The following is a 27560-nucleotide window of genomic DNA, read 5'->3' as shown; positions in this document are numbered from 1 at the left end:
CTTTCTTACAGCTGTACCTGTCATCTGGAAAACTTTCCAAGCTTGTGAAACAACTCAATTCCAAACTCTCTTGGGTAACAGATGTCAAACTATTCCCCTCTTCAAATTTGCCAAACATTCTACCACCTCTAAAGGCATCCTAATGCTTTTTTGTAGCCACACAGGATATAAAATCTCACTTTTATTTTCATAAAAACTGCTTTGCATCATGCACACTAACTCCTCAATTTCATATGCTCTGACATACCCTTTGATGTCATGGTGCTGATACATGCAAATGCACCACCTTTCTACTGAGTTGGTTGAGTCATTGTACTGATCACAATAAGTCCTTTTTAACAAATTTATGGCTGTATGCTAAAAAATGAATTTGTTGCACATTGCATACCAGTTGCACATTGCATACAAGTTTTGCACATTGCATACCAGTATGTATAAGTGCGTATGTTTATAGGTATATGTGTGTATTCTGATGAAAATTTGGATTCTTTAAAAAACATTATATTGTTATGAATTTGGTATTTAAAAAAGCTCATGTTAGTTGAATTGTAAATTAAATGGTTTTATTTTCCTCGCAGTGCAGCGCGTGACAAATATTAAACGAAAGCTAAGCCGGAAAATTGAAAATACAAGAACGCGTGCATGTAACATTTAATAAATATCTCTTTTTGATTTCGAGAAAGTACTAGAAAGTTCTCGCACGCGATTTTTAAAATCTTATAAAAGGAGGAAAACCTCTCAGTTTGTGGTAGTTACTTAGTTTGTTGTTGTTTAGAAAACTGCTTTTGTTGACTGTAGAAAATTCACGGATTAGCTTTCTTTAGCTGTTTTGAATTAAGTTCTATTGAACGTTTGAGTAGTTAGAAGATAACTACTGTGATATATTGTGATACTGCACGATTATTTGAGGACATTTAATCATATTTGTTGTGATAATAATAAACTTTCTTCATTTTTCATTGGACTTGTGCATTTATTTCATAACGAACCCGTACGCACACAACAATATGTATATTTAACTCCTAAACATTTTTAAATTAAAATTTTTTAAATGTTGATGTATCTAACTCAGCATCTGTTTTGCTTCATTATGTTTATTATGAATATGGATTTCTTTCAAAAGTCTGCAGCTGTTTGTGTTTGAAGAAGAAACCACCAGCTCTAGTATCACCACTTTTTCATGATCTGTTTCAGACACACAATTCCATTACAATTAAGTCTCAAAGAATATGTGGTGAACCCTTACCAATGATTATCTTTCAGCAGTGAAAGTTATTGTCTTGCTCCTTCAAAAATTATGATTCCTAAATGCATTTGTCATCATTATAAAAGAAAAATTCGCAAAGTAATGCAAATGCATGGATGCTGTGTGATTGAAAACCAAGTTTTTTTGCTGTCATTTTAATAGCTGAAAGGACTTTGCACATCTTCTATTAGCAAAAAGATGACTTAGAATTATGATTAATTACCTTTAAAATTTTGTCTAATATATGTATGTAGGGCACAATTCATCTGGTAGTTCATAATTTGTCAGACATATTCAAACAATCTTCAATACATCGAATCAAAAGAATCGTATCTTCACAGTTTACACCTAATTTCCAAAGCTTATTCTTATAAAAAACTTTCATTATAGAAACTTACCTTTTCAAGAAGCACATTAAGATTTTTTAGAATTAACTCTTCATCTTTTATGTCTTTGATAATAAATTCAGCATGTTTAAGACCACATTTTACATCTTCTTCAAGATTCTCAGAATCTGACAAGTAACACTTCTCCAAATCAGTTAAAATCTTATTAAAGTATGCAATTAAAACATGGTTAGATGGCAATTCAAATGCATAACAGTATTCATGCACAGTAGAAAGGTCACAATTTGAAGATGCAAGTAACTTGTTTACAACATCAAATTTTTTTTCAAGTGAAGATGGACTAACTATAACCTGAAAACGAAAATAAAAAGTTCATTATAGAGATAAAATGTATAAAAATTCTAATAAAAATATCTGGTTGTAACGAAAATTTTCTACCAAAAAATGTTCTTAATTAAGTTAGGAAACATGAAAGAAGTACCTTTAGTGTGAGTAGTAATCGCTGAGCAACTCTATGATTTTATGCCAACGCTTTGGTCATTTTCCAAAGCCTTCAACCCAGAAACTGGGTAGTCAATCAACTTCATTTCAGATGTCCTGTGCAGAATGGAAGATAGCATCAGCAAGATGCAGGTGTGAAAAAATGAAGATGTCCAAATTAGCGATGTAGGGCTATATGGTGGGTGTGGCAAAAGATCTCATTTGAGTCAATACAGAGCCCAGCCAATGAAGGGCAGACACATGTAGTATCGCATTATCTTGATGGAACATTACCTTATTGTGCCGGAACTGAGTTTAACATTTCTCCTTGATAGCAGCATCAGCATAGATTAGCATCTCGCTGTACACCTTACTGTTGAGGGTTTTACAATTTTTAAGTTACTCTTTGTGGATATACCACAGCAATCCTACCAAATACAAAGCATGATCTTTTTGTTAGTCAAATTACACTTTGTGATGCTGTTAACGGGCTCACCGGGCATAGACTAACCCTCCTTTCGGCCTGTGTTGCTGAAGTAAATCCACTTTTCATCACAAGTGATGATACTCACATTCATTTAAGCAGATTAGTCCTGGCCTGATAACATCTTTTTTTATCTGCCTGACTCAGCTCACGTGACCCCCAGAGATTGAACTTGTACACTGTGGGAGGAAAAAAAAAAAAAGAAAGAAAGAAAAGGAAAGGGGGAGGACAGTTCTGTATCCTCCCATTCTACTGGGCCGATTGACAAAATTCAAATTGCGTTTTTCATGTCTTGAAAGTGTGACTTAGGATATATATTAAATTTATATATAGCATTATTCTAGGATATGTATTCTTACACAAAAACGGACTTTTTCTGAAATAACATATAATTTTTTCCTATATTTGGATTCTACGATTCAAATTATGCCTAGATATTAAATTTTGTAATTTTTGGTGAGAAATTAAAAAATTTATATTGGTGCATTTTTTTAGTTTGCACCAAGAATAATTCACTTGGTGGAATTCCTCTTCTATAGTAACCTACTTACTTTCCTTTTTATTGATGCATAAAAAAAAGGGTCCGTCGTTCATTTTTTCAAATAATTTAAAAAAGTAAAATAAACATTTTTGTTATTATCACTTACATTAAATATGCCAAATTTCAAATTCTGGAAAAAGGAATCAAGTAAGTTTAATAAAAAAAAAGAGAGATATTAATAAATACGTACCAAATTCAATTAACACTGAGGAACTAAAATTTTGAGAGCTAATTGTTTAAAAACTTCTCGTGTGATTTTTACAAAATTCGGCAGTTTGTCGTAATTTGAGTTGTAGAATCGAAACATGGAAGAAAATTAGCATGTCATTTCATAAAAAGTCTGATTTTGTATCAAAATACATATATTAAAACAATGCTATATATAAATCTAATACATATCTTATGTCATGCTGTCAAGACATGAAAAACGCAAGTTCAATTTCATCAATCAGCCCAGTAGAATGGGAGATATAGAACTGGTTCCCTTTTTTTTTGCACAGTGTACATCAAGTTTATGCAATTCATAAAGCGACTAATGGACTTGGTACTAACGTCTAACTCCTTACGAAGCTCTCGAGTGGTTGCATACTGATCTTCTTCCACAAGTTCTCGCAAGTGGGCCTTACCAACATCAGTAGGCTGGCCAGAGCGCTCTGCATCTTGAGGTCCTTGTTTTTGAACTTTCAGTACCAAACCTTCAAAGCATCATATGATACAATATTAATACCTAAAGCTGTAAATATGATTTGGTGACATTCTCTAGTTGAAATTTTACAACAGAATTGGAAGAAAATGATGGTTCTAATCCCATTTCAGACACCTTGTACTTAATGACAATGATATTACTTTACAAATTTCACAATATAGTATTCTAAAGCAAGTCTTCTTCTTTCAAATGCCAAAAATCATTTGACATAATATGATTAAACATGGCAGCGTGAACTGTTTGCACAGACAATATTTGTGGTGGCAGGAAACTTTCATTAAAACCCCGATATTAATAAAATATAACTAAGAACAATATAACTATACATGAATCAGTACATAGTTAATAGATTGTTTTGCCATTTTAATGCATTTTAAATGAAGAAAGAACAGTAATGCATATTTAAGTAATAGGAAAATACTATTAACTTACATCCACATTTGCACATGTTATATTTTGTTTGGTTAAAAGAGATGCTCGCCTATAAATACTATCAAATTCTGAAAGAATTTCAGTCTTTTGAAGAAAAAGTCCCAACTTCATGCCAATTCTTCCTACCAGCATTATCCTTTGTAAATTTGTAGAACTCCATTTTAGTAATTCCTAAAATGCAAATTTTAAATAAATTAGTCAATTTTGACATTTTTATCTTAAAAACACTTTTCTGCCCGAATTCAAAATTAGCAGGAAATCTATAAGTTAGGTTATTTGAATATGTCAAAGGGAAGCAGGAACCTAGCAGGAAATCTAGGCTTCAATATACATTTAAAATAAAAACAAGGTAAATTAAATGTCCCTGCCTTCATTAATAAAACAATCCGCAGCTGTATGATATACCAAACTAAATTTCAGAGAACAATAAATAAATTATCTGCATATTTACCAGAAAATTCTTCAGTTCTCAGTAAAATAGTCATGCAGAAAATTAAGAAATAAAATGAAAAATAAAGAAATATTAAAACCTAATGGAATCTTTCAAAAACAAAGGAAAGAATTGCAAACAAATTTCTTTTCCCCATAATATTACAATTTTTAGCTTCAGCTAATTTTTCTACACTAAATATGCTTCTTGAAAAATGTACAGCAAATTTATCATGGCATTCACAAACTTAAATTAAAACAGACTTAAATGGGGACAGCTTTTCAATACATATTTATTTATTATATTAAAATTATATATTATTTATATTAAAATACATGCACACACATCGATGATATACCATCAGTGGAATATTAGATTTAAATCCCAAACACTTCTAGGAGATAGTAATTTTAAGTTAGTTTTTGTCTAACATTTTTTATATAATCTTTATTTTAATGTAAATTATTACTATTTAAATAATAATAAAATATAATAAATATAAGCATTTTAATGTAAAAATAATATAATAACATAATAATAATATAACCATTTTAATGTAAAAATATAACTATTTTTTTCACATTACAAGGAACATCCTTTTTCTCTTTCTGAAAATGTGCAAAATATTTAAATTTGATGAACATTTTAGGCAAATTCAGTATCTCAGATTTTGTTGTTTCTACTTGAGGTATTGTAGTATTTTGTAATTTTCAGTACTCTTCTGTTATCACGACTGGATTCAAAAATGCTTGTACATATCTATGTGCATATACACATGTACTATGTCTGTATATGTGTCTACATACATAATCTATGTATGTGTATACACATATACTATGTGCATATTGTGTACATATAAAACTATGTGCATACCGTGTACATATACTATGTATGTACTATGTGTGTGTGTATACACACATACATAGTACGTACATATATATATATATATATGCATCCATACATACAGTTCTGAATCCAGTCTCGATAACAAAATAGTACCTAATTTTACCATGGCTTTTACAAATGATATTATGATAACTTTCAGATCATATTTTAAATTGTGCTCATGAACGTGTTTCTTGTGATATTGTGAACTTTCAGATCATATTTTAATTTGTGTTCATGAACATGTTTCTTGTGATATGCTTAAGGCCTGAAATAAAGTATAACATACAGCTATAATTCCAAGATTAAATCATGGATAGGTATTTAGAAAAACTAGACAAATTCCTCCTTATTGATCCTTACAGACCATATGTAAGCAAGCAATAACATTGATTTAGATCAATAAGCTGATCATTTGTGTTTTCCACTACCTTTAAGCTTGTAAAGTAAGCTTGAACTTTCGATTATGTCAAAAAGAGTTTCCGATTCTGGAGCTGCCAAAGGATCTACAAAGCGAAAGCATGTTTCAATGTCCATCAAACAAAAAGTGGAATTGCTGCAAAAAATGGATAAAGGCATGAAAAGAGTGACAGAGAGGTTAGTGAAAACAAAAAAATTTTGATTGACAAGTTAGTCAATATTCTCAGCAGAGCAATTACAGGACTTGAACAGCGGAACTTTGTACCTGAACAAGAAATTATGTCTGTTTATAGAATTAAAGAAAAAGTATTAGTACATAAAACGAAGCTTAAACAACTTACATTGAAAGAAATGTTTAATAGAGTAAACAAATAAATATTAAGGTGTTTTTTTAATATATATATGTAAGATAAAAAATATATATGAATCAAAATTAAAGTTTAAACTAACGGTAAAATATTAATTCTTCCTCTTTATTCTAAAATCATAATAACTTCTCTTTTAGGAACCGTGTTATAATTAATAGCAGGTAATTGTGGATATCGAATTGGCCGATACGCATACTGTAGAGGTCGGTATTGCACTTGTTGATAATTAAAAGGTCTTAATTGCACTGGTCTGGGATAATAGCACCTCAGAACAGTTTGCCTTGGAGAAACAAATTGGTAATTACTATTTCCTAGACCATCCAACGGCATCTGAACTGGAAACAGTTTCCTAGCAAGAGTAATCCAGTCTTTCGGTGTGTCTATTTTTTGCCCTGTTAACAGCATTCTTTGAGACTCAGGAAGTCCGTAAATGCTTCCGTAAGTGCTTCCACCATTGTGGAATCTGTTAGTTTCAAGCTGGCTCCTAATTTCAACTTATTATGAAAATAAACATCAATATTATTATTAAATTTCTCGTATTTTAAAGACACAAAATCACTAAAAGTAACAGATTCCGATGTTGTGAAGTATGTCTCGAAAATATCCTTTATGTTGTTCCAGTATTTATCTAAACAATCACGTAAATAGAGGGCTAAAGCCTCTCCTCTAATGCACTCTCAGAAAACAAATTTCTTTTCCTTTTCTGGAATGTTCTTTGCGGCACATTTCTTTTCAAACAATAGAAGATATTTGTCTATTGTAAAATTTGTACTTGTGCCATCAAAAATAGGGAATTGAAATTTCACTGTATCCACAATAGCTACGGATTCTTGCTTATCAGTTGACATTTTTGCCGTTTTTGAGCGTGTTAGCATTCCAATCACAAAATCTTGAATTTAAGAGTTCGCATACACATCAATTTGAACACTAAAATCAATCACTTTAGAAGCACTTGATAAAACGCATAACTTTGGAAGTGAAGTAAAACACTTAAGCATCGCCGGAAAAGAAGCAAAAGCATAAGATGATCACACACTGTCCTTTACCCACTGTTGAATTTAGAAGCGCGTTAGAAATAAATCCAGGAGCTTTTTTCCCACGTAGAAGATAAATCCTACCGGCTAATTAATAACTGGAATAGTCTCAACATTCTCCCACGATGTGTTGAAATAACTGAAAACATTACATATGTATGAATTTAATACTCTTTAGATCATAATTGCTCCTTATTTCATAAATTACGGTTTCATATTTTTAATTTTATAATTTCTGCATGCCATCTCGCCAGATTTAAATTGATGATCTATAATCCAGAAAAAACCCTAATCCGGAATCGCTGAAGGCCCGACGAGTCCGGATTAAAAACTTTGTACTGTATTATATCTCTACAGCAAAATTGCCAACATGTTTGAATATCTTGAAATTGAAATTCTGTTGGTTTACATCCAAAAGTGAGCAAACTTGCAATTTGTGAATTAAACAATTATGGATTATTAGAATTCTATAGAATATAAATACATAATTGAGAGGCATAAAAACATTTGATGATTGAACAGATAATAAAGACAACGAACTCATTTTGCATATTTCTTGATGCAACAATTTCAGTATGGTTAACGAGACAACATACTGGCATTAATTTAATGTCAATGCAAAAGAAAGACAATCTGATTGGCATTGCGAAAATTGGCTCTATGCCAGCTGTCCAAATGACCATATAATTTGCCAAGAAAATGATCACTTCCAACATTGGCACGAAAATAGTTACTTTTGGGGGCGGGCATATGAAATTCCCTGACTTTTCCTGATTTTCCACGTTTTCCAGGTAGCATAGCAACCCTGATTAAAGAAATATTTTTATCATTCTGTTACAAAATAATGAAGCTTCTACCTGAATGATCACTGTACTAGCATTAGTCACTGACAGTCTCTATCAGGCTGACAGTTTCACAAGTTTCATGCAAATACCAAACAATGATTGTTAATGATGAGCTTAACGGGGTGGCAGAGGCTTTTGAAATTATACATTGCATAACTAAAAGAAGGTACTTTGATTTCTGCATCAAAATCTGTGATTTTATTTTCCTTGCAATGACATACTAATTTTGTTCATTTTGCTAAACTATCAGCCAAATTAGCTAGTTTGAGCACTCAATTTTTATCGTTTAAAATCCTAACATTAAACAGCATGACATTCCATAAAAATACTGCTAACTCTACATGCTGTTTTATCTATTATCTTTAACTCTGGACCCAGCCCCAGCACTGCAGATATTTATGTAGTTTTACCATGGTTTTCCATTTGGTCAAAAGAACTTATCCAAAAGATTAAGTATTTCATCTCTTGATGTGTTAATTAGTAGTGATCTCTAAGAAAGAAGGTCTTCTGGATAGCTTTGTAAGTCTAATGAGCAAATACTGACAAGACAACTGAGCAAAAAACTGACAACTCAAGCTATTCATCCATTTATCCAATTCTTGCTTTTCAGATGTGACCAATAAATGTCTCTTTCACATTATCAGCCATATCTCCGATTTGTAAAGAGAGAATTATATTTTACAAAGGGATGTTGAAGGCTAACTTAGACCTTTTCATTAAGTATACGCTTGAAATTAGCAATTATCAGGGTTGCCACTCAAACAGGAGGATGAAATTCCCTGACTTTTCCATGTGTGTTTCAAGAAAATTCCAGGCTATCGCTTAGTGCACATAAATTGTGCTGAGGGTAAATTAATTATAGTACCACTTGAAAACACAAAAATCTGCCAATTACATATGACTTTATATATATAAAAAATCCCCAAAGCATTACTTTTATAACGATAATAGGAGTTGTTTTCTCCTCTGAGGAACGAGATTACAATCTGTCCAATCGGGATTTAAAAATGCCTTTTCTGCAGAAATTTTGCAACTAAAGGAAGAAAGAAATCTATTTAATGATATTTTTAAATAAATTCAAGTATTTTATATTTATTTAGCAGCATACATAAGTAAAAAATATGTGCACTAAATTCCGTGATGTTATGTTATATTACTGCCAGAATTATTTCAAAAGTATGCCAGAGAAAATTGCCTGAAATTTGAAAGTATTATTACCTAATAAGAAATAAATTTAGAAGGAAGAAGACACATTAAATGATATGAATAACATTAAAATAAAGCAACTTACTTGATGATTAAAAACTGAATTACAAACTGAATTATTATTTTTTTTTATTTTTATTTTACAGCAAAAGGACAAATGAGGTATTTAAGACAGAAGAAAATGTTTAAAAGATTTTGTTTTATATGAAAATGGGTGGAATTTAGACGGTTTCCACTCAAACAAGAGAACGAAATCCTCTGACTATTCCAGGTTTTCCAGATGTGTTTCAAAAAAGTTCCAGGCTATCTGTGTAGTGTGCATTGGCTGTGCTGAGGGTAAATTGTTTATGGTACCACTTGAAAATACCAAAATTTGCGAATTACACATGACTTATACATATAACCATCAAAGCATTACTTTTATAACTATAATAGAAGTTGTTTTCCTCTCTGAGGATTGAGATTAGAATCTGCTCAATCGGAATTTAAAAATGGCTTTTCTGAAGACATTTTGCAAGGAAGAAAGAAATCTATTTAATGATAACTTATTACAAATTCAAGTATTTTATATTTATTATTCAGGTATTTTATATTTTATATGCAGTAAAAAATATGTGCACTAAATTTTCATGATGCAATATTGTCATATTACTGCTAGAATTAGTTTCACAAGTATGCCAGAAAAAATTGCCTGAAATTTGAAAGTATTATTAACTAGTAATAAATACATTAAGAAGAGAGAAGACACTTTAAATGATATGAATTACATTAAAATAAAATTAATTACTTAAGGATTAAAAACTGAATTACAAGAAATGACAGGCAAATATAGATATATTAAATGGTTAGCCTGGATGATTGATTATTATTATTATTTTTTTATAATTTTACAAATGACAAATAAGGCATTTAAGGAAAAGAAAAGGTTTAAAAGATTTTGTTTTATACGAGAATGAGGAGAATTTACTTTTGTTCAACATGCACTGCACATGCGCATGCGAAATTCTGGATTTTCGAGGTTACTAAATACCAAAGATGCTGCAAACTTGCTTTGCCTTTCTAAAAGACAGTCTGACTGGCGCTGTGAAAATTGGCTCTATGCGAGCTGACCGAATGACATTCATGCGATACGTGATTTGCCAAGAAAATGATCGCGCCCGATGTTGGCACAAAAATTACTTTTTTTGTGGATTGCAGTATAAAATTTCCAGACTTTCCCAGATTTTGACTAAAAATATTTTAATTCCTTGACTTTTCCCTAACGTTAAGAGTCTATTAAATGGTACGAGCTTTACAAATTCAAGCTGCACATTAACTTATTATGGATTTATAACTGCTCTCACCCATAATCTAAAACTTGGTGTAGTGCAAATAATTTGATTTTTTTAACTGCACAAGGATTTTTATGTATGACCTCGTTTTGACAATATCATGTACATTGTGAGAACTGAAAGAAAATTTACATGTTTTTCTAAATTTCAGCACTTCTTAAAAATAGTTTCATTGCATGACCATCGCTCAGTTATTAAGATCTCTCTTCACTTTACACTCCTTTATTATATTTCCTTTCTACCTCTTCTATACATTATTATTCTTAAACACCACTACCTTCTAAGACATAGAGGATGCCAAAAGTGCTTCTCAATGATTCATTCTAAAAAGTGCTCCATAAGTTGAAAAGTTTGGAATCCTCTGGTTTAAAGAGATTTTTGGGGGGTTATGCATTGGAATCCTCTGGTTTAAAGAGATTTTTGGGGGGTTATGCAACCAACTAGCAACATTTAAACGTCAAATGGAGATGTTTTTGAAAAGATTATCACATGAAGCATCTCTTAACCAAGGAACAAATTTTGCATCTGCATATTCAGTGGATTGCAGAAAATTCTAGATATGATAAAGATTCAAACCATTCCTTTACATCCATAATCAAACAGCATGGTGCAGAGATTTAATCAAACAATTTTATTTTGGAAACAGGTGTGGGAACCAAAGCTGATTACAAAGGGTGTTTTCACATTTTGAGATTGATTTTGATAAAATTGAAAAGCAAGCTAAAGGAATAGAAAAGCAAATTAAAAGAATAAGTATCTGGTAAAATGTCATTATTTGAAATGAGATATATTGTCTGCTACTTTTAAATTTATTCTTCTTTCAAAATGTAACATCTAAAAAAGCTGCATATTGAAGGAATGTTTTTGCACTTTTTAAAGATAATCATATTCAATAGTTTAAAACATTGTGAAATGCATGATATTAAAATTTGCAAGAGCAAAATAAGCAACGTTATTTGTTGGAAAGGAAAAAACTGCCAATTATTAATCCTACATGGAAGGAAGACTACAAATGAACACTTCAAAAAGTACATACTCTTTCTAATGTTCCTAAAGTTAAATCAAGAGAAAATCAGCTGATGTAGAAATCAGTTGCAAATATGGTCACCAGCTTTTTGCTGGGGCATGTGGCTAAATGCAGAACAGTATGTAAAACGTAAAACCCTGTATGAAAACTATTTATCAGGGCATAAATGGAAATACATTGTAACTCTTGATGAAGTACGGGTTTACCTGAATGACTGCAACAAAAAATGGTGCATTTATTGTCAATTTATTCTTTTCGTGTATGCAAAGGAAGTTTCAGTAAAGGGTTACGGTTATTGCAGGATTCTTTTACAACCAGAAATTAAAAATAAGGAGAGTGAGAAAAAATGTTAAAATCAACTCAACAAGAGAAATTATTGAAGAGAAAGTGTTACAATATGTTTACAAAAAGAAATTCCATTCTTTATTCCAGTGACTTTCAAAGAGTGAAACTTCATCAAGATAAAGCAACAAGTACTTCAAATTGCATTCTATTTCATACCGCATTCCCTGAAAAAATTAAGACTGATACAGGTATTGCATATATTGATACAGATATTGCTTTTCAATGCATTCCTGCAAAATCCCCTAACATTTCAGCTATGGACCATCATGTCTCTTGAAAAAGCTCTTTCTAAGCACAAACCTACTGCGACTACCAGACTCTGGAAAGTAGAAGAGGAATGGAATTCAGTACCCCACGAAATTTTACAAGAAGCTCTTCTATCATGGAAATCACAATGCAGACTTATAGTCCAGAAAAAAGGCTAACAGATCAAACTTACATTTTAAACATTAACTAAATGGTCCTGAAATCATTCTACATATGTGTAAACATCCTCAATAGCATAAAAAATGGCCTTCATAAGGGCTCTGGATTTTCTTCATCATAAATGATTTTTTGGACATGATCTTTATCTGATGTATGACCTGCTCTTCAGATAGTATCCACATTTTTGCCTTAGGACTACCTGGAAGGTCTGAAAGAACGTTTAGATGTTTATCGATTTGCCAGGGAAAGCAGCAACTGAGAGGATGAAGAAGGTATTTGATGCCAAACCAACAGAGAGGGAATTAATGGATGGAGATCAAGTCTGGTTGTCAAACCCCAAACATCATCGAAGATTTCACCCAAGCTGCAAATACTTTCTGGAAGGAACCCTTCCATTTAACTAAGAAACTGAATAACATAGAGGTGCATATCTGAAGAACTCCTTCACCTAAACATAAAATGGTACAGTACAACAGACTTGCAACTTATCACGGTTAGAAGCTGCTGGTCTTGGAGATTTCATTACCTAAGGACATGCATTCCTTAAGAAAGTGATGATGCAAATTTCTTTAAATATTTGTGTCTGTATTACTGTTTTTGTGTGTTATTGTAATACTGTTTATTGTTTTACTTAAATATTGCATATAAGGTAATAATTTTAATATTTATTTCTCAGTAAGAGAATTTGTGGCCACATAATTTTGTGTATGAGGTGCTTATTTATAATACAGAGTTATAGACCTTTCATTCTGATTCCAGTAATACGTTAATTGTTAAAATGGCTCAACAAGAACTATAGACTTATGCAAAAATGATCCTCACAGGTCTTGGCAACAAAAATTTTTCCCAAACTAGAGATGCTTGACAATTTCTTGCCGATTTGGTGACTTAGAAGAATATTGGAAGTTTATGGAATAGAGGAATATTGGAAGCTCGTGTATTATAAAAAGGCCTTAATTATCTACATACTCTTCAAGTTATTTATTCATTATTTACAGCTGTATATTCCACTATGTCTTATCATTGGTCACAATAAATTGACTTGCTAATTTGGTGTGATTATTTAAAGAGATATCAGGAAGCTCATAGGGTACTTACGTATTATCGCAACCAGGTTGGCGCGATTTGTAAGTTTGAGTAAAAAAGTATGAATAGAAAGAAAATGTACATTTATTAATTACAGATAATTTTTAATACAGTTTTTTATATTATTTTGTTTTAAAATATAAAATAGCAATTAAACCCTTCCGGTTTCGAATTTGAATAAGTTGCAGAATTATTTTTTCGGCGGAAATCTTTTGGCTATTGCTTTTAGCACTGATTGAAAACCGTCTTCTCCATTAACAGCTTCAGCTTGGCGCCATATAAATTCGATAAGGTATGAGTTAAGATGATGACGGGCTGTTCCTCTCTGTTTTTTGTTGCGCCATTTGGCTGAGCCCCACATGCGCTCTACATGTTGTGTGTGAACGCCCATGTTGGGATCCAAAAAGTTATATTTATCATTAACAGTTCCATGCAGAAATCCAGCATTTTCGAACTCACTTGTATTCAGTACAGTAACCAAAAAAGTCTCTTTCTTTTCTCAGCAAATTCCGCCGAAAACCCATTGCTGTGGTAGTACATGCCCAGTGTGTTATTTTTTCTTTTTACAAATAAACTTTCATCTATACATAGGGTTGCCGTAAGTAGGGTCACCAAATTTGGCGATTTATGCGAATTTTGGCCTGTTTGCGTTAATATGTAAGTACCGCTCATAGCTTGTCGCAAACTATGCATAATATATATATACACACAAACATATACCAAATTTACTAACACATGCCCCCTTTTGCTACCAATTTTACCGCTTACTATTTATGAAGAGACAGCTTAAATGATAAATATAGCACATTAAAATACATACACAAGGATACACTATTATTATATTAAGCATTTCAAAGGATTTATTAATTTCGATAATTTTCTTTTTACCTACATGAAATATTTTTTTATTTGTGCACATATTTTACAGTGTCACAGCAGATCAGATATTTCTAAATCACATGCTGAAAAAAATTGAAGAAGTGTATGAAGAGGAGAAATATGTGAGTAAGCCCAGAATATGGCAAAATAAAATGTATTATAAACTGGTGACATAAATACAGTTTTAAAAAATCAGCTTACTTACATTTAAAGTCCTCAACCTTTCTTCTTCTGGAAAAACTAAGAGCAAACTGAATGCATAAAATATGTCAGTATTCCAAAGTCCTATTGATCTTTGAATGGTTGGAAACACAATATGCTGTACATAAATCCCTGAAGACTTAAAATTCTCTGAAAGATCGGATCTGATCTAATGTATAAACAAAAAATTATTACATAACATCTGGAAAGTAATTTAAAAAGTTTTTAACATAATAGAAATAATACTTAGAAGTAGATAAGTTCGGTACAGATATCATTTTAAACAAGTGGCATTTATTAAAATATTAATTGAGAATAAAATAGAATGAAATAAAAATTAGAACATGTTTAACATATAAAATACTCAACATACAAATTTATATATTAAAATAATTTTAAAATTTAAAACACACCACATTACAACTTAGATAAACAGTCCTCAGAGCAATGATTCCTTGCCCTTTAACTTTCATATGATCTATGAGCTGTATGGCTTGTAATAATTTGTCCTTTTCCACAGAAAGACTACATGATTTTGGATCTGAAATTTAGAAAAACGTAAGTACAATACAATAAAGCTTAAACAGTTGACAAAGAATTTTTTATTGTTTTTATACTACATTTAATTTTAAATAAAATATAAAGCCTAGTTTGGACAATATAAATACAATAATACAAATACGAATGAATAACTGAAATTTTACCTGAAGCACTACAAGTAACTTTTGATATAAATTCTACAAAATCAACAACTTTATCTCTTTCAAGATGGAAACCTTCATCATCATAAATTGGGTAAAACTTCCATTTGCTATAAGCATCCCTTTTTATATCAGTTCCTCCACACAGTGATTCATGGCCAGTTACTTTGCTAACACTTGAAAGGAAAGTACAGAGTTGCAAAACATTCATGCTGTCTTGATCTAAATCTGAAAACATATGAATGAAGAAAATACAATAATAGCACACTCTTTAAATGTCAATTCCCCCATCCCCCTTCTTGGTAAATAAAAAATAAATAAATAAATAAATAAAATAAAAAATTCAGTAAAGGTTTCCGATATAAATGTGTGTGGATATACATGAGTTAATATTAATTTATTTGATATAAAGCCTGAAAGCCTAACGTATTCCTGAAAGAGAAGACAGGGAGGGGAAATAGAGATTGGAGGGGGGAAGAAAAAAGAAATATAATGTCTGATCAGTGTTCACAAATCTAATGAGGATTAGAATATTTGTCACTTCTTGGAATTTATCAATATACATTGATGTTCAAAATTATGTTTATGTACATGAAAATAATAGTATTTCATGAAGTAATCAATCAATCTGATTCATTTATGGAATGAGCAAAATACAAACCTGACTGTAATTACCCAATCCAAATTGATCAATTTGTCCCTTACAGGTAAGAAATGGCATGATATCAACTTTGCATAAAGTGTGTTTATCCATAAACTTCTGCAATTCAGGATTTGATTTCAGCATTAATTGAGAAAGAGCATTTTTATGGCACCAAAATGCCATATTGAAAAATATGTAAGGCTTAGAACACTTGACCATTTGGAAGCAGGAGAGAAATTACAAAAGTGAGCAGATGACTGAATATATTAAGAGAGACAACCTCTGCCTTTTAGAATTATGCAAATATACTGATATATATATATATATATATATATTCTTACATTATACTATATTGGAATATCAATTATATTGACATTGTTACTAGGAAGGCATAATTAATATCCTAAAAGAAAATAACAGCTTCTCAAGACTGGTTGCTGTTCTGTTTTCAGGAATGGTTGTCTGTAACAACATCACAGCTGTCAATATTGAATATCAAAAATCATGAGGTTCTTAAGCAAAACCCAGAAGTCTCCAATAAGTTTTCACACTGCACTGAGGTGTCATTTAAAGGAAACTCCAAATTGACTTTAATTCGCTTTATAATGCATGAGTCATAATAAATTAAAATATAAAAATATATAAATAAATTATAAAAACTGGGAGCTTTATAAATTTAAAACTTTATAAAAAAAAACTTGTACGTTATTAAAATATTTATAATGTGATCCTGGTGTAAAATATATTAATATTTAATTAAGTTATAAGATATTTTCTCTCTCCTTTCTGCATGCCTTCATGGTGCCATTGTAAACACACTTGTCCCGTATTCAAGAGTATATATTCAGCCTGCATATATTCGAATTCAAGTAAGGACACTGCACCTTTTTCACATTTCCTGTTTCGAAATAACCTAATGACTCTACAAGATATTCTAAATTTTATGTTCCTTAACTAATTTCATTTTGCAGTTTTCTTAACAGTTTTATACACTGAGAAAATCCTAAATAGGAAATAAAAGCTTTTACTTATTAAAGCACTTTTAAACATGATAAAAATAAAATTAATAATAATTTACATACTGCTGCATGGATAAGCTTATTACTGTATTAATTATTGATGTAGAAAAGGTTAAATTCAAATATAATTGATTACACATTGATAAATCTTCTTGAAAATTTTTACAAATGTCTACAATAGATTAAAGACAATTCAGACCAAATAAAATTTTTAAAAAATTACACCAAAACTCGCTGGAAGGGGAGGGAATGGCATTTCCATAATTTAAGTTTCCTTAATTCAATAAATTTCATTTATTTCCGGGAAACATTTTCCTTAATAAAGGCTAAAAACTAAAAACTGGGAAGTATGGTATCTACTGAGAGAGCAGAAGATATAATGAAAAGCCAGGATATAATGAAAGCTGTGGTGGTAAGGAAAGGATTAATAATGGATGGACATACTCCTTTATCGTACTCCTTTCTATATGCTTTATAGATATTTGATGTCTATCTAGAGATATCCATATAAAGTCTTATAATGCTACATAAGGCTTTTTAAGAGCCATAATAGTAATTTTAGAGATTTAAAGGTACTTTATGGATGTAATATCTATCTGCAATGAGTGAATCCAGTTCATGAATTTCTTGAAATCAAAGGTATTTAACAAATAAATTGGTTAGTCAAATCTCCTGATTTGAATTCTGACTCCCACCAAACTGAGTCATATTGATTGAACGAAGGAGAAATGTATGTATATGGTTTGTGTTCCTTTGTCTCCATAGCATGTTAGACACCAGTTGAATTAGGCCCGTGAACATCGCAGCTGGACACCAGAGCAGTGGGGGCCATGTACTCTTTACAGATGAAGTTTTAACATCCAGGATAATTCATGAAGAGTAATGCTATGGCAAGAGTCAGGGACATGCTATCAGAAACCAAACACCGTTGAAAGAGACCATTACAGAGGAAGGAGCTTGCTTATATGGGCTGGAACAGCAATGAACTGCCCTACCAAACTCTACATGATTCCTGATGGTTTTGTCACAGCCATCCAATATTGCGATGAAATTCCATACCTCCTTGCGTGTCCTTTTATTACTAGATTGGGTATTGATGTGATATTTATAGACGATAATGCCTGCATGCATAGAGCTCAAGTGGTGCAGTTATGTGGAGAGTGAAACTATTTCACAACTGCAATGGCCTGCTAGATCACTGGAACTAACTCTCATAGAGCATGTGTGGAACACGTCAGGGACAATGGAAAGCAGGTTGCAGTGGACATCCTGGTACCCTCCACATGCCTCGACATGACAAGAATGGGTGCTACTGCCACAACAAATGATCAATGACACTATTGCCAACTTGCCTCCTTGGTGTCAAGCATGTATTTCAGCTAGAGCATAGGTTCTTGACCTTATTTTGCTAATCTCCCAATTTGAGAATATTCTTTTTCTAAAACCCCTAAATTTTTTTCCTTGCGAATCTGAAACAGCTATTGCCCTGATTAGATTTAAACGTGTAATATTATGTATTATATAGTAAGATAGTCGTAAGATAGGATATGACCCTATCCTTATTCTGAGTTTAAGGAAGACTGTTTGAATGAGAATAATTTAAACGCATACTTAATTATATTACAAAGTATTTCTATTAACATTCAAAAGACACTGAATTTATTACTTATCTCATGAGGAGGTTGAATTTGGTGCATTTTAGGGAGTTTGTTAATATTAGGCTCTATTTTACTTAAAAGCAACCGTAAGTTGGCGCGTTCAGTAACATGGAGCCAATTTCTCTTTTTAGTTACCAACATTGCTACAGTCCTAAACAGGAAGATGGGAATGCTATCAGAAATTGTTAAACAATCGAAAATAATCCTGGGTACAGTTGCAAAATCAGCTTCTGCAGCCAAAATCCTTGGTAGCCATTCTTGAATTTTTAATTCCTCATTTGTCATCAGTTCTATTAGTTCTCCTTCTAATTGGGATGGTCCTATTTTATTGACATTTGAGAAAGGATCCAAAACCCAGTCTGATATATTCATGTTTAGAATGTCCTGGAATCGTTCCTTGAAATCACTGAGAAGGTTTACTAAGTGTTGACAGTAAACAAGCAAGTTATTGTGCTTGAATGATACTGCTGATAAATTTGGGAAGTTATTGAATTTGCAACTGCCAATATTTCTTTTGTATAACAGCAGTTTTGACACAAAAGCAGCAATGCTATTTTTTGTCTTATTCAAGTTTAAGTGTTGCCTTGAAGTTGAAGATTGACATCATTAAACATTTTATATAGGTCTGTCAAGTATGCAATATCATTCTTTGATGAGATGAGGTTGTCGTACAGTTCCGTGTCTTCGCTTTCCAGGAACTCTATCACAGATCCAAACGATTGTAAAATCGAGTCAAACAAATATCTTTTGACAACCAACGCACCTCTCTGTGAAGCAGCAATCGGTTGAAATCTTCATCATTGGTAATGCAAAGCTGACTAAATAATCTGTCATTCAATGAGTTATTTTTGATTTTATTAACTGCTCTGATAACATATTGCAGTGATGTATGGAGGCGTTCACTAAGATTTTTTGCAACCAAATGCTGGAGATGAATTATGCAATGCACAGCAAGCGCATCAGGAACTTTATTTTTTAAGCATGCTATGAGACTTTGTGATGCCCTGTCATAGTCGGTGCGCCACCCATATTATTAAAAGGAATTTCTTTTTAATCACAAAACTTTTCCAGTGTATTAAGTATGGCTTCTTCTTTTGTATCTGTTTCCAAATTGGTAGCAAACAATAGTTCTTGACATATTTTTTCACCTTTAATTAACCTCATGTATGACAATAACAATGCTTTATTAGTTGGTAAAGTGGACTCATCCAGCTGAATTGAAAATTGACAAAACTGCGGATGATTGCACAATGATTCTTCAATGTTTTCAGCCATCTGATCAATTCGTCTTTGCACAGAACTATTGCTCGAAGGAATTTTTTGGATACTATCTGTAGCTGGTTTATAGAGCACAGTGGTTATTACTTCTTTTACTGCTGCTAAAATTAAATCTTCCCCAATAGTATGTGGTTTGCCGGTTTTAGCAATCAACAATGAGATACTGTATGAAACTCAAAGTCCATCATCGCCTTGCTTAGAAACTGATGAAAAAAGTTTTTATATACGAGGGTAAGTTGAAAAATAAGTTTCCCCTGTCGACTGTGGTCAGAGTTGTGTATGAAAGTCAAAAAATAGAATGAGACATTAAAGATATGACATATCTTTATTTTATTATTCTCGTACAAGTACGTTGAGACATTTGTCATATCGCTTGATAAGCTTCAAAAAACCCTCCAAGAAAAATTCACACTTTGCATATGGAAGAAGCATTGAACGGCTATGGGCGAAAGGCAACACAGCAGGAAAATGTGCAAGTCACCGATACACCATTGGGTAGAGGTCGCTGCAAATCAAGCAGATGGCGCTGTTGCAGTGCCTGCGCAAAGCGGAGACCAGCCTCTCATTTGAGCCCCAGTAGGTATGGAGAGAAGGTGCATTTTGAATTCGTGGTCAAAGGAGGAAGTGAGAGCGGTTATCCACTATGAATGTGCACATGGAGTATTAGGAACAGAAATTCATAACCGCCTCGTGGAAGTCTATGGGCCAGGTGTGATGTCGAAGCAAATGGTGCGGAGATGGTGTCGCACATTCAGTGATGGACGTCAGCAAGTGGAGGACATACCGAGAGCTGGACGGACGTGCACGGCCACTACAGATGCAAATGTCAGGAAGGTGGATGACATGATTAGAGCGAACCGGCGTATCACCATCGATGAAGTAGCGGAAGAACTTGGAATCTCACATGAGCGAGCTCAAAACATCATCCACAACATTCTTCGATACAGAAAAGTGTCAGCACGATGGGTGCCCCGACAATTTACCTCGACACACACGGAACAATGCATGGGGGTCAGCCTGGAACATCTCGTGCGTTACCATGAAGATGGCAATGACTTTCTGTTTCGGATTGTGATGGGGGATGAAACGTGGGTCCACCATTTCATGGCAGCAATCGAAGGCCGCATCTATGGAGTGGAAACATCCGTCATCACCTGTCCGAAAGAAGTTCAAGACAACTCCCTCTGCAGGTAAAGTGCTCCTCACAGTTTTCTGGGACGCCCAAGGAGTTTTGTTGCTGGACTTTTGGAGGTTGGAACCATCAATGCTACGTGCTACTGTGACACCCTGTCGAAATTGAAAGAGGCGATTCGGAAAAAGCGGCCTGGCCTTCTCACATCTGGCGTTCTGCTGTTTGGATGACAATGCCAGACCACATTCGGCGACGGCAACGCAAAACCATATTGCAACTATTGGTTGGGAGTGCCTACACCATCCGCCATACAGTCCTGATCTCGAACCAAGCGACTTCCATCTGTTTCCGGCTTTGAAGGAAAATCTCGGGGGAAGGCGCTTTGGAAGCAGTACTCAAGTGAAATAAGCCGTTCAATGCTTCTTCCATATGCAAAGCCCTGATTTTTTCCTGGAGGGCTTTTTGAAGCTTATCAAGCGATATGACAAATGTCTCAATGTACTTGGTACCTATGTGGAAAAATAAAAGTATGTCATATCTTTAATGTCTCATTCTATTTTTTGACTTTCATACACAACTCTGACCACAGTCGACAGGGGAAATTTATTTTTCAACTTTTCTTGTAGTTGGCCGACTTTAAATATATAACATTTCAAACAGTAAAAAAAGAAACTCAAAAAGAAAATAGGTCAGGAATAGGTCAACACCAGAAACGATTTCAACATTACCAAGAGCCATAAAAATGGTGTATAAGAGGAAAAAAATTGGACAAGAAAGGTAACTTATAAAGAAGAATAAATCTTTAGACTTCAAATAACTCTAAGTAATAAATAAGGTTCATCTGGAGCCTTATTATTACTTAGATAAGGCTCATCTCAAATAAGGATCATCTGGAGAGGACAGTTTGTAACAGAGCATCAGTCCTCAAATCTAAACTATTTCCAATCTCTTAGGATTCTTAAGATATCATATTATATTTTAAAATACAGAATGCAAAAGACATTCTGGAATGTATTGCTAACTTTAATATTTACACTCCTTTATATTAATGCAATAGTTAAATTAAAGATAATGCATGACAGTATATATATAAATTTTCATATTATGAAAATTACCTTTGCAATAAGTCACTGCCATGCTATTTAAATAACATATTGTGTCCACCATTACAAAATAACTCATACTCTTTATGTTGCTAAAATTTAAGATAAAATGCTTTACAACTTGCATTAAAGTATCTGCTGTTTCTTCAGTCGGATACAAATTCATAAGATCCCTGAAAAGAGCAAATATTCAGTCAACAAGCATGTACTTAGGAGGGGGATGCACAGTCATGTTCATATAGATTAAAAGTTTTCAACATTTTACGATTCGTAAACCATTTGTAAATGTTATTGGCTTACCTCTTGAATGGAAAGCTAAAACTATACATTTTGAATAATAATGGGAGTAAAATAAAGCATACAGAGTAAGGAAGTTTAAGTATCTACTTTTTCAATGGATTAAGAAATTGTACTTAATACAAATGCAGCTGCTGAAAAATTAGATCCTTCTAATCATAATTGGCAAGTTTATTACATTAAGAGTGTAAAAAATGCTTTAAATAATCCAGATCAAAGAGAGGGGGAAAAATGTATCTTATGCATGTCAAAAAAAAAAGGTTGCCCATCAAAATACTGATCAAACTGTAATTGAATAATGCTTTTTGTGTCAAATGAAACAATAAATTTTATGATTTCCATAAACTGAAAATTAATTTAAATGTTCCCCAATCAAAACATAGAGAAGTAATTGCATCAATCAAGATTTAAAGAAAATTGAAAATACATAAAATTATGAAGCACAGCGTTTAGAAAAACCTGCTTCATACTTCATCACCTACACACAGAAGCAAGATAAAAAATCTGATGTGTACACCATATGACTTTCTTGTACAGAATATTAAATAATATGCATTTATTCCTGTTTTTCATTTAAACTTATTGAATTGAACTAAGTGTACTTCGTCAAAAGCACATAAACCCCAAAAGAATAAATTTACTTTTTAAAATTCACAACATTTCTTTACCATAGCAACACTCTGGCTCTACGTTCACTTAACAGCATTACATTTTATTCATTTTATAATTCAGAATGCACAAAATTTATATCATCTGAAGAATTATCTAATCGTTGCCACATGTTCTGTTAAAATAATAAAATAAATCTAAAATGATATATAAAAGAAATTACACAAACAAACAAAAAGAAGAAAAAAAAAGAAAGAAACATTTTTTCACAGACAATTCAGTATTTCTCATTCAATTAATTCAGTTCTCACTTTGTGACAATGGAAAAAATACATAAAATTTCAAAATATCTATAATAAAATTCACGAAGTAAATCTTAAACACTTATTTCCTCAAATAAATTCCAGAATGGATTAAACACGATTTAATTTGCAATAATAAAAGAAGGTGTTATCTTTGTTGTTGCGAAGCTTAGTTTCTCTAGATTGGCAACAAATCCACTATTCTGCTAAGTTTGAAATGTAAACAAACATGGCCGCCAGGGTAAAAATAATTAGGCTTAGCAGCACTTAAACAACTTTTAAATTGTTGATAATTCTACAAATATTGCATGCAGATTTACTAAAGACATAGAAAACTTAACCAGAAGATAAGAACAACATAATTCATTCCTTTTTAAAGCAAAAAAATGCACAATTTACAAACATATAAGAATAAAGAAACTGAGATCACTGAGCCGAGTAACAAAGTGGATATATACATATATTTATATACTTTTGGTGCACCCAATTGCAACCAAAATACGAGATGCACATCTACATGTTATAGCAGTCCTACATACAAAATTTCAATGTTCTGAGGCTACTCGTTTTTGAGTTATGCGAGATAAGTACGCACAGACACCACGAAAAATTCTCTCCAGAAATCATTTTAAATCAGTTGTATATTTTTTTTTTCGGGGGGGAGGAAGTACTTTATTCTGTCCATACATACAGTTGTCATGCAAAAACATCATTAAATTGTATTCGATAGCGGTCAAAATGGATATTTTCGTTAAAATATGATACCCGAAATTTTTCGCGATTACAATAATTCCTTTTTACTACGTACAAGGAAGTTAAAATAGGAGAGGGAAAAGAATTCTCTTTCATTACTGGATGCAATATTTAGCTTCTTGACTCTTTAGAATTTGATATGCAAAGTATTTAGTATTAAGAATAGAAAAATACTGGAAATTACAATACAGTCAAAAGTCATTAATTCGGACACCCATAATCCGGACATCAAAGCTAAAATCTTTCTGCGCATGTGCCGCGTTGACGCATGCTCATAGGTGTTTTACGCGTGCGCGCAAGACATTTACGACTGCGCATATGCATCTGCGCAAGCGCAGAATACGTTTTCGCGTGCGCGTTTAATGTATAACGGATGGTATAAGCTAAAATTACCTAATTATTTATTTCAGTTAATGTTGATGATTGCATTGTTCCTTAATCTTCGAATTGGATCCGGCTTATTATTTTTTGCAGACTGTAAGAGCAATTTTATAAAAGTAAGCTTGAACTTTCGATTATATCAAATAGAATTTCCGATACTGGAGCTCCCAAAGGATCTAGAAAACGAAAGTATGTTTCAATGTCCATCAAACAAAAAACGAATTGCTACAAAAAATGGATAAAGGTATATCCTTTGTTTATCTAACCCTTCCGAAATCTGTTTATCAACTTCACGCTGCTATGCGGGGGGGGGGCAATGAACTGGAAGTTGATCTGTCAGCACTATCGTTATCTTCAGGGCAGATGTTTTTATTTTATTCGGCTTATAATTCCTTACTAAATGTAGTATTTAATCTCAATGTACTCCGTCTTTGATATGATTTAAATCAAATTCCTCGTCATTATAAATATCACGAATACAAATCAAAGTTTTCTGGTTGCAATTTTCTAATCTCGGCTATGCGTAAGGTACGCATGCACGCGTTGAAAGAAATGTTTAATAAAGTAAACAAATAAATATTAAGCTTCTTTTTTTGTAAATTTTGATACCCTTTAGATCATAATTGCTCATTATTTTATAAATTACGGTTCCATATTTTTCATTTCATAATTTCTGCATGCTATTTTACCAGATTTAAACTGATGATCTATAATTCGGAAAAATCGATAATCCAGAATCACCGAAGTCCCGACGAGTCCGGGTTAAAGACTTTTGACTGTATAAATAAAGAAATGCACATGTTACAGAGGAGATATATTAATAAATAAAATAAACTGCAAACTATTCCTATGATAACTTTTATTTTCTGAAAATTCCTTTAATTATCATATATAAATACAAGTTCTTCAAATTTGTTTTTAGGAAGATTTATTCCTCAAAATTTCACACTGAACTAAAACCATTCAAAAGGCAACATATTTAACGAACATAGATGCATATTTAAAATAAAATTAGCATTTACATACTACATTTCAAAAGTTCTAGGAATTGAGCTCTAGTTCAATTTCCAGAACTTGTAGACAAAACTGTCAGCTAGAAAAAAGTCTTGACATGTTTATGCAGCTATCTCTTGCTGTATTGTTTAGTCCAATTCAGTTGTTTGACTGATACAAGTACATGTTTGTAGCACTGTTTTTGCAACCATAGACGATGCAAAGAACAAACATTTTCTTCTTGGTGAAAATGGGTGTGAAAACTTCACTCTTTCCACAAAAAGAAAATGAGCATCTGTGAGGAGTATTCTGTTCTTACATTTGAAAAAAACTTTTATGGGGTGTTCAGCTTGAGAGTTTAACCATGCCAAAAATAGATATATTGAGATGACACAAAAGTTCTTTGAGGATAGTTTAAAAAAAAAAAAAAAATCATTGGGGTAAGTGCATTCAATTAAGAATAGGGATAAGGTTGAAAAACAGCATTGCAATATTGATGAAAATTAATGAAATTAAGAAATTATACCTTAATTTCTAAGACTCTAGAAATGCTCCTTGTATATAACATCGGTAGTAAAAATAATATAGTAATTTCAAGTTAAGAAATACGACTTTTTCTATGAAAATATAAGTTATAAAGAGAAATAGTTTCCTTAAACATGTAAAGAAACTACATGACATTGTATACATTTAGTAAAACAAATACTTGAATGCATGCTTAAAAAATAAAGAAAAGGAGAAATATAAAAGCACAATACAATATATATCAAGGATGGCTAAATTTCAAGATGATGGGAGCTGCATGATAGATTTTATGAACGTTTGAGAGCTGCAGGTCAAATTTATATCATTTTAAAAATAATAAGACAAGGTTTGAATATAAAGAAACTTTAGAAGTAAATTAATGACTATATGATTAACATGATTACATATAAATATGAATAAATACATCTTGAATTATATACTGTTTTATATTCAGAAAAGTTAAATCCCAGTAAAATAAAAATTTGCAACTCTTGTACTGGGCAACTGAACAATTTTCCTTCAGGTAGAGAAACCAAATATTTTCTCCCGATTTCTTTTATTCCTCTCCGTTTATAATTATTGTTGTTTTATTTTCGTAGAAGTAAATGAATTGGAAGCATATTCACTAGTCTACAACTACATAAAAAAATGTCTCTTGATTAAATTACAAATAATTATTTAAAAGAAAATTGAGTGGTGTTTTATTTTTATTTATTTATTTTTTTTAAACTCATGAGCAGTCTTTTAGGAAGGATAAATGAAATTATATATGCCAACACGCACTACAGAGAAACTGTTATTTGAGAAAGAATATTTATTTAAAAATAAGCTATTAACTTGTTTACACTTTTGCTTAAAAAGAAATTTTGTTTCTCCACACAATTAACATAAGAAACAACATTTGAAGCTTCAGATCAACATTTTTTCAAAAAACTTTAGAATAACTACTTTTACTGATGCCCAGTTTGGAAAAATTCACCCCCCCCCCCAAAAAAAAAAAAAAAAAAAAAAAAAAAAAAAAAAAAAAAAATTTGCAATTTCAGTGGTATTTTAATAATCAATATCTCTCATGACACCCCTGACTGATACAGTATTTCAGCATGGCATCTAATGGAATCTGCCAGAATTTTTTAGTAATCAGTACACTGCGCACCTTTGGAAATTCTTGAAACTATCACTCAAATCCTACCAATAATTCTGGACATAAAAAGTTCACATAACAAAGTTCATGCGCGTCACTCAAAATTATTGGGTACTATTCTGTTACAGCCATGTCATTTAAAAATGCGCCACTTTTTTTGGGGGGGGGGGGGGGGGCAACCAATTATTGCCATGGTTAAAATTATAAAATAATAACAGAGTTCAAAAGACTTAAAAAATTACTTTTGTAAACAGTAAATTTTTTGTTTAATTTCATAATTCCTAACTAACTTAAATTTTTCTTTTT

At 32.0% G+C, this 27560-nt stretch overlaps 1 protein-coding gene across 2 annotated transcripts in view; it reads right to left on the bottom strand.

The window, feature by feature from the left end:
* rod (kinetochore component rough deal) overlaps window positions 1-27560 on the bottom strand; it is a 328458-nt gene that overhangs the window by 68610 nt on the left and 232288 nt on the right. For both annotated transcript variants that reach the window (XR_015041682.1, XM_085818707.1), the window contains exons 34-39: window positions 22266-22426; window positions 15424-15648; window positions 15133-15260; window positions 14724-14888; window positions 4237-4407; window positions 1645-1944 (exon numbers count right to left, since the gene is read on the bottom strand). Coding sequence is in view for 1 of the 2 variants with exons in the window: in XM_085818707.1 (XP_085674833.1) it covers window positions 1645-1944; window positions 4237-4407; window positions 14724-14888; window positions 15133-15260; window positions 15424-15648; window positions 22266-22426 (1150 nt within the window). In the remaining variant the exon portion in view is untranslated. The remainder of the gene's footprint in view (window positions 1-1644; window positions 1945-4236; window positions 4408-14723; window positions 14889-15132; window positions 15261-15423; window positions 15649-22265; window positions 22427-27560) is intronic.

This window comes from Stegodyphus dumicola, chromosome 6, assembly GCF_044657685.1.
Source record: "Stegodyphus dumicola isolate Sdum_Otavi_A_Nest chromosome 6, ASM4465768v1".
NCBI lineage: Eukaryota > Metazoa > Arthropoda > Arachnida > Araneae > Eresidae > Stegodyphus > Stegodyphus dumicola.
Note: the sequence above shows the minus strand (reverse complement) of the source record. Positions and strands in the feature narration are given on the sequence as shown.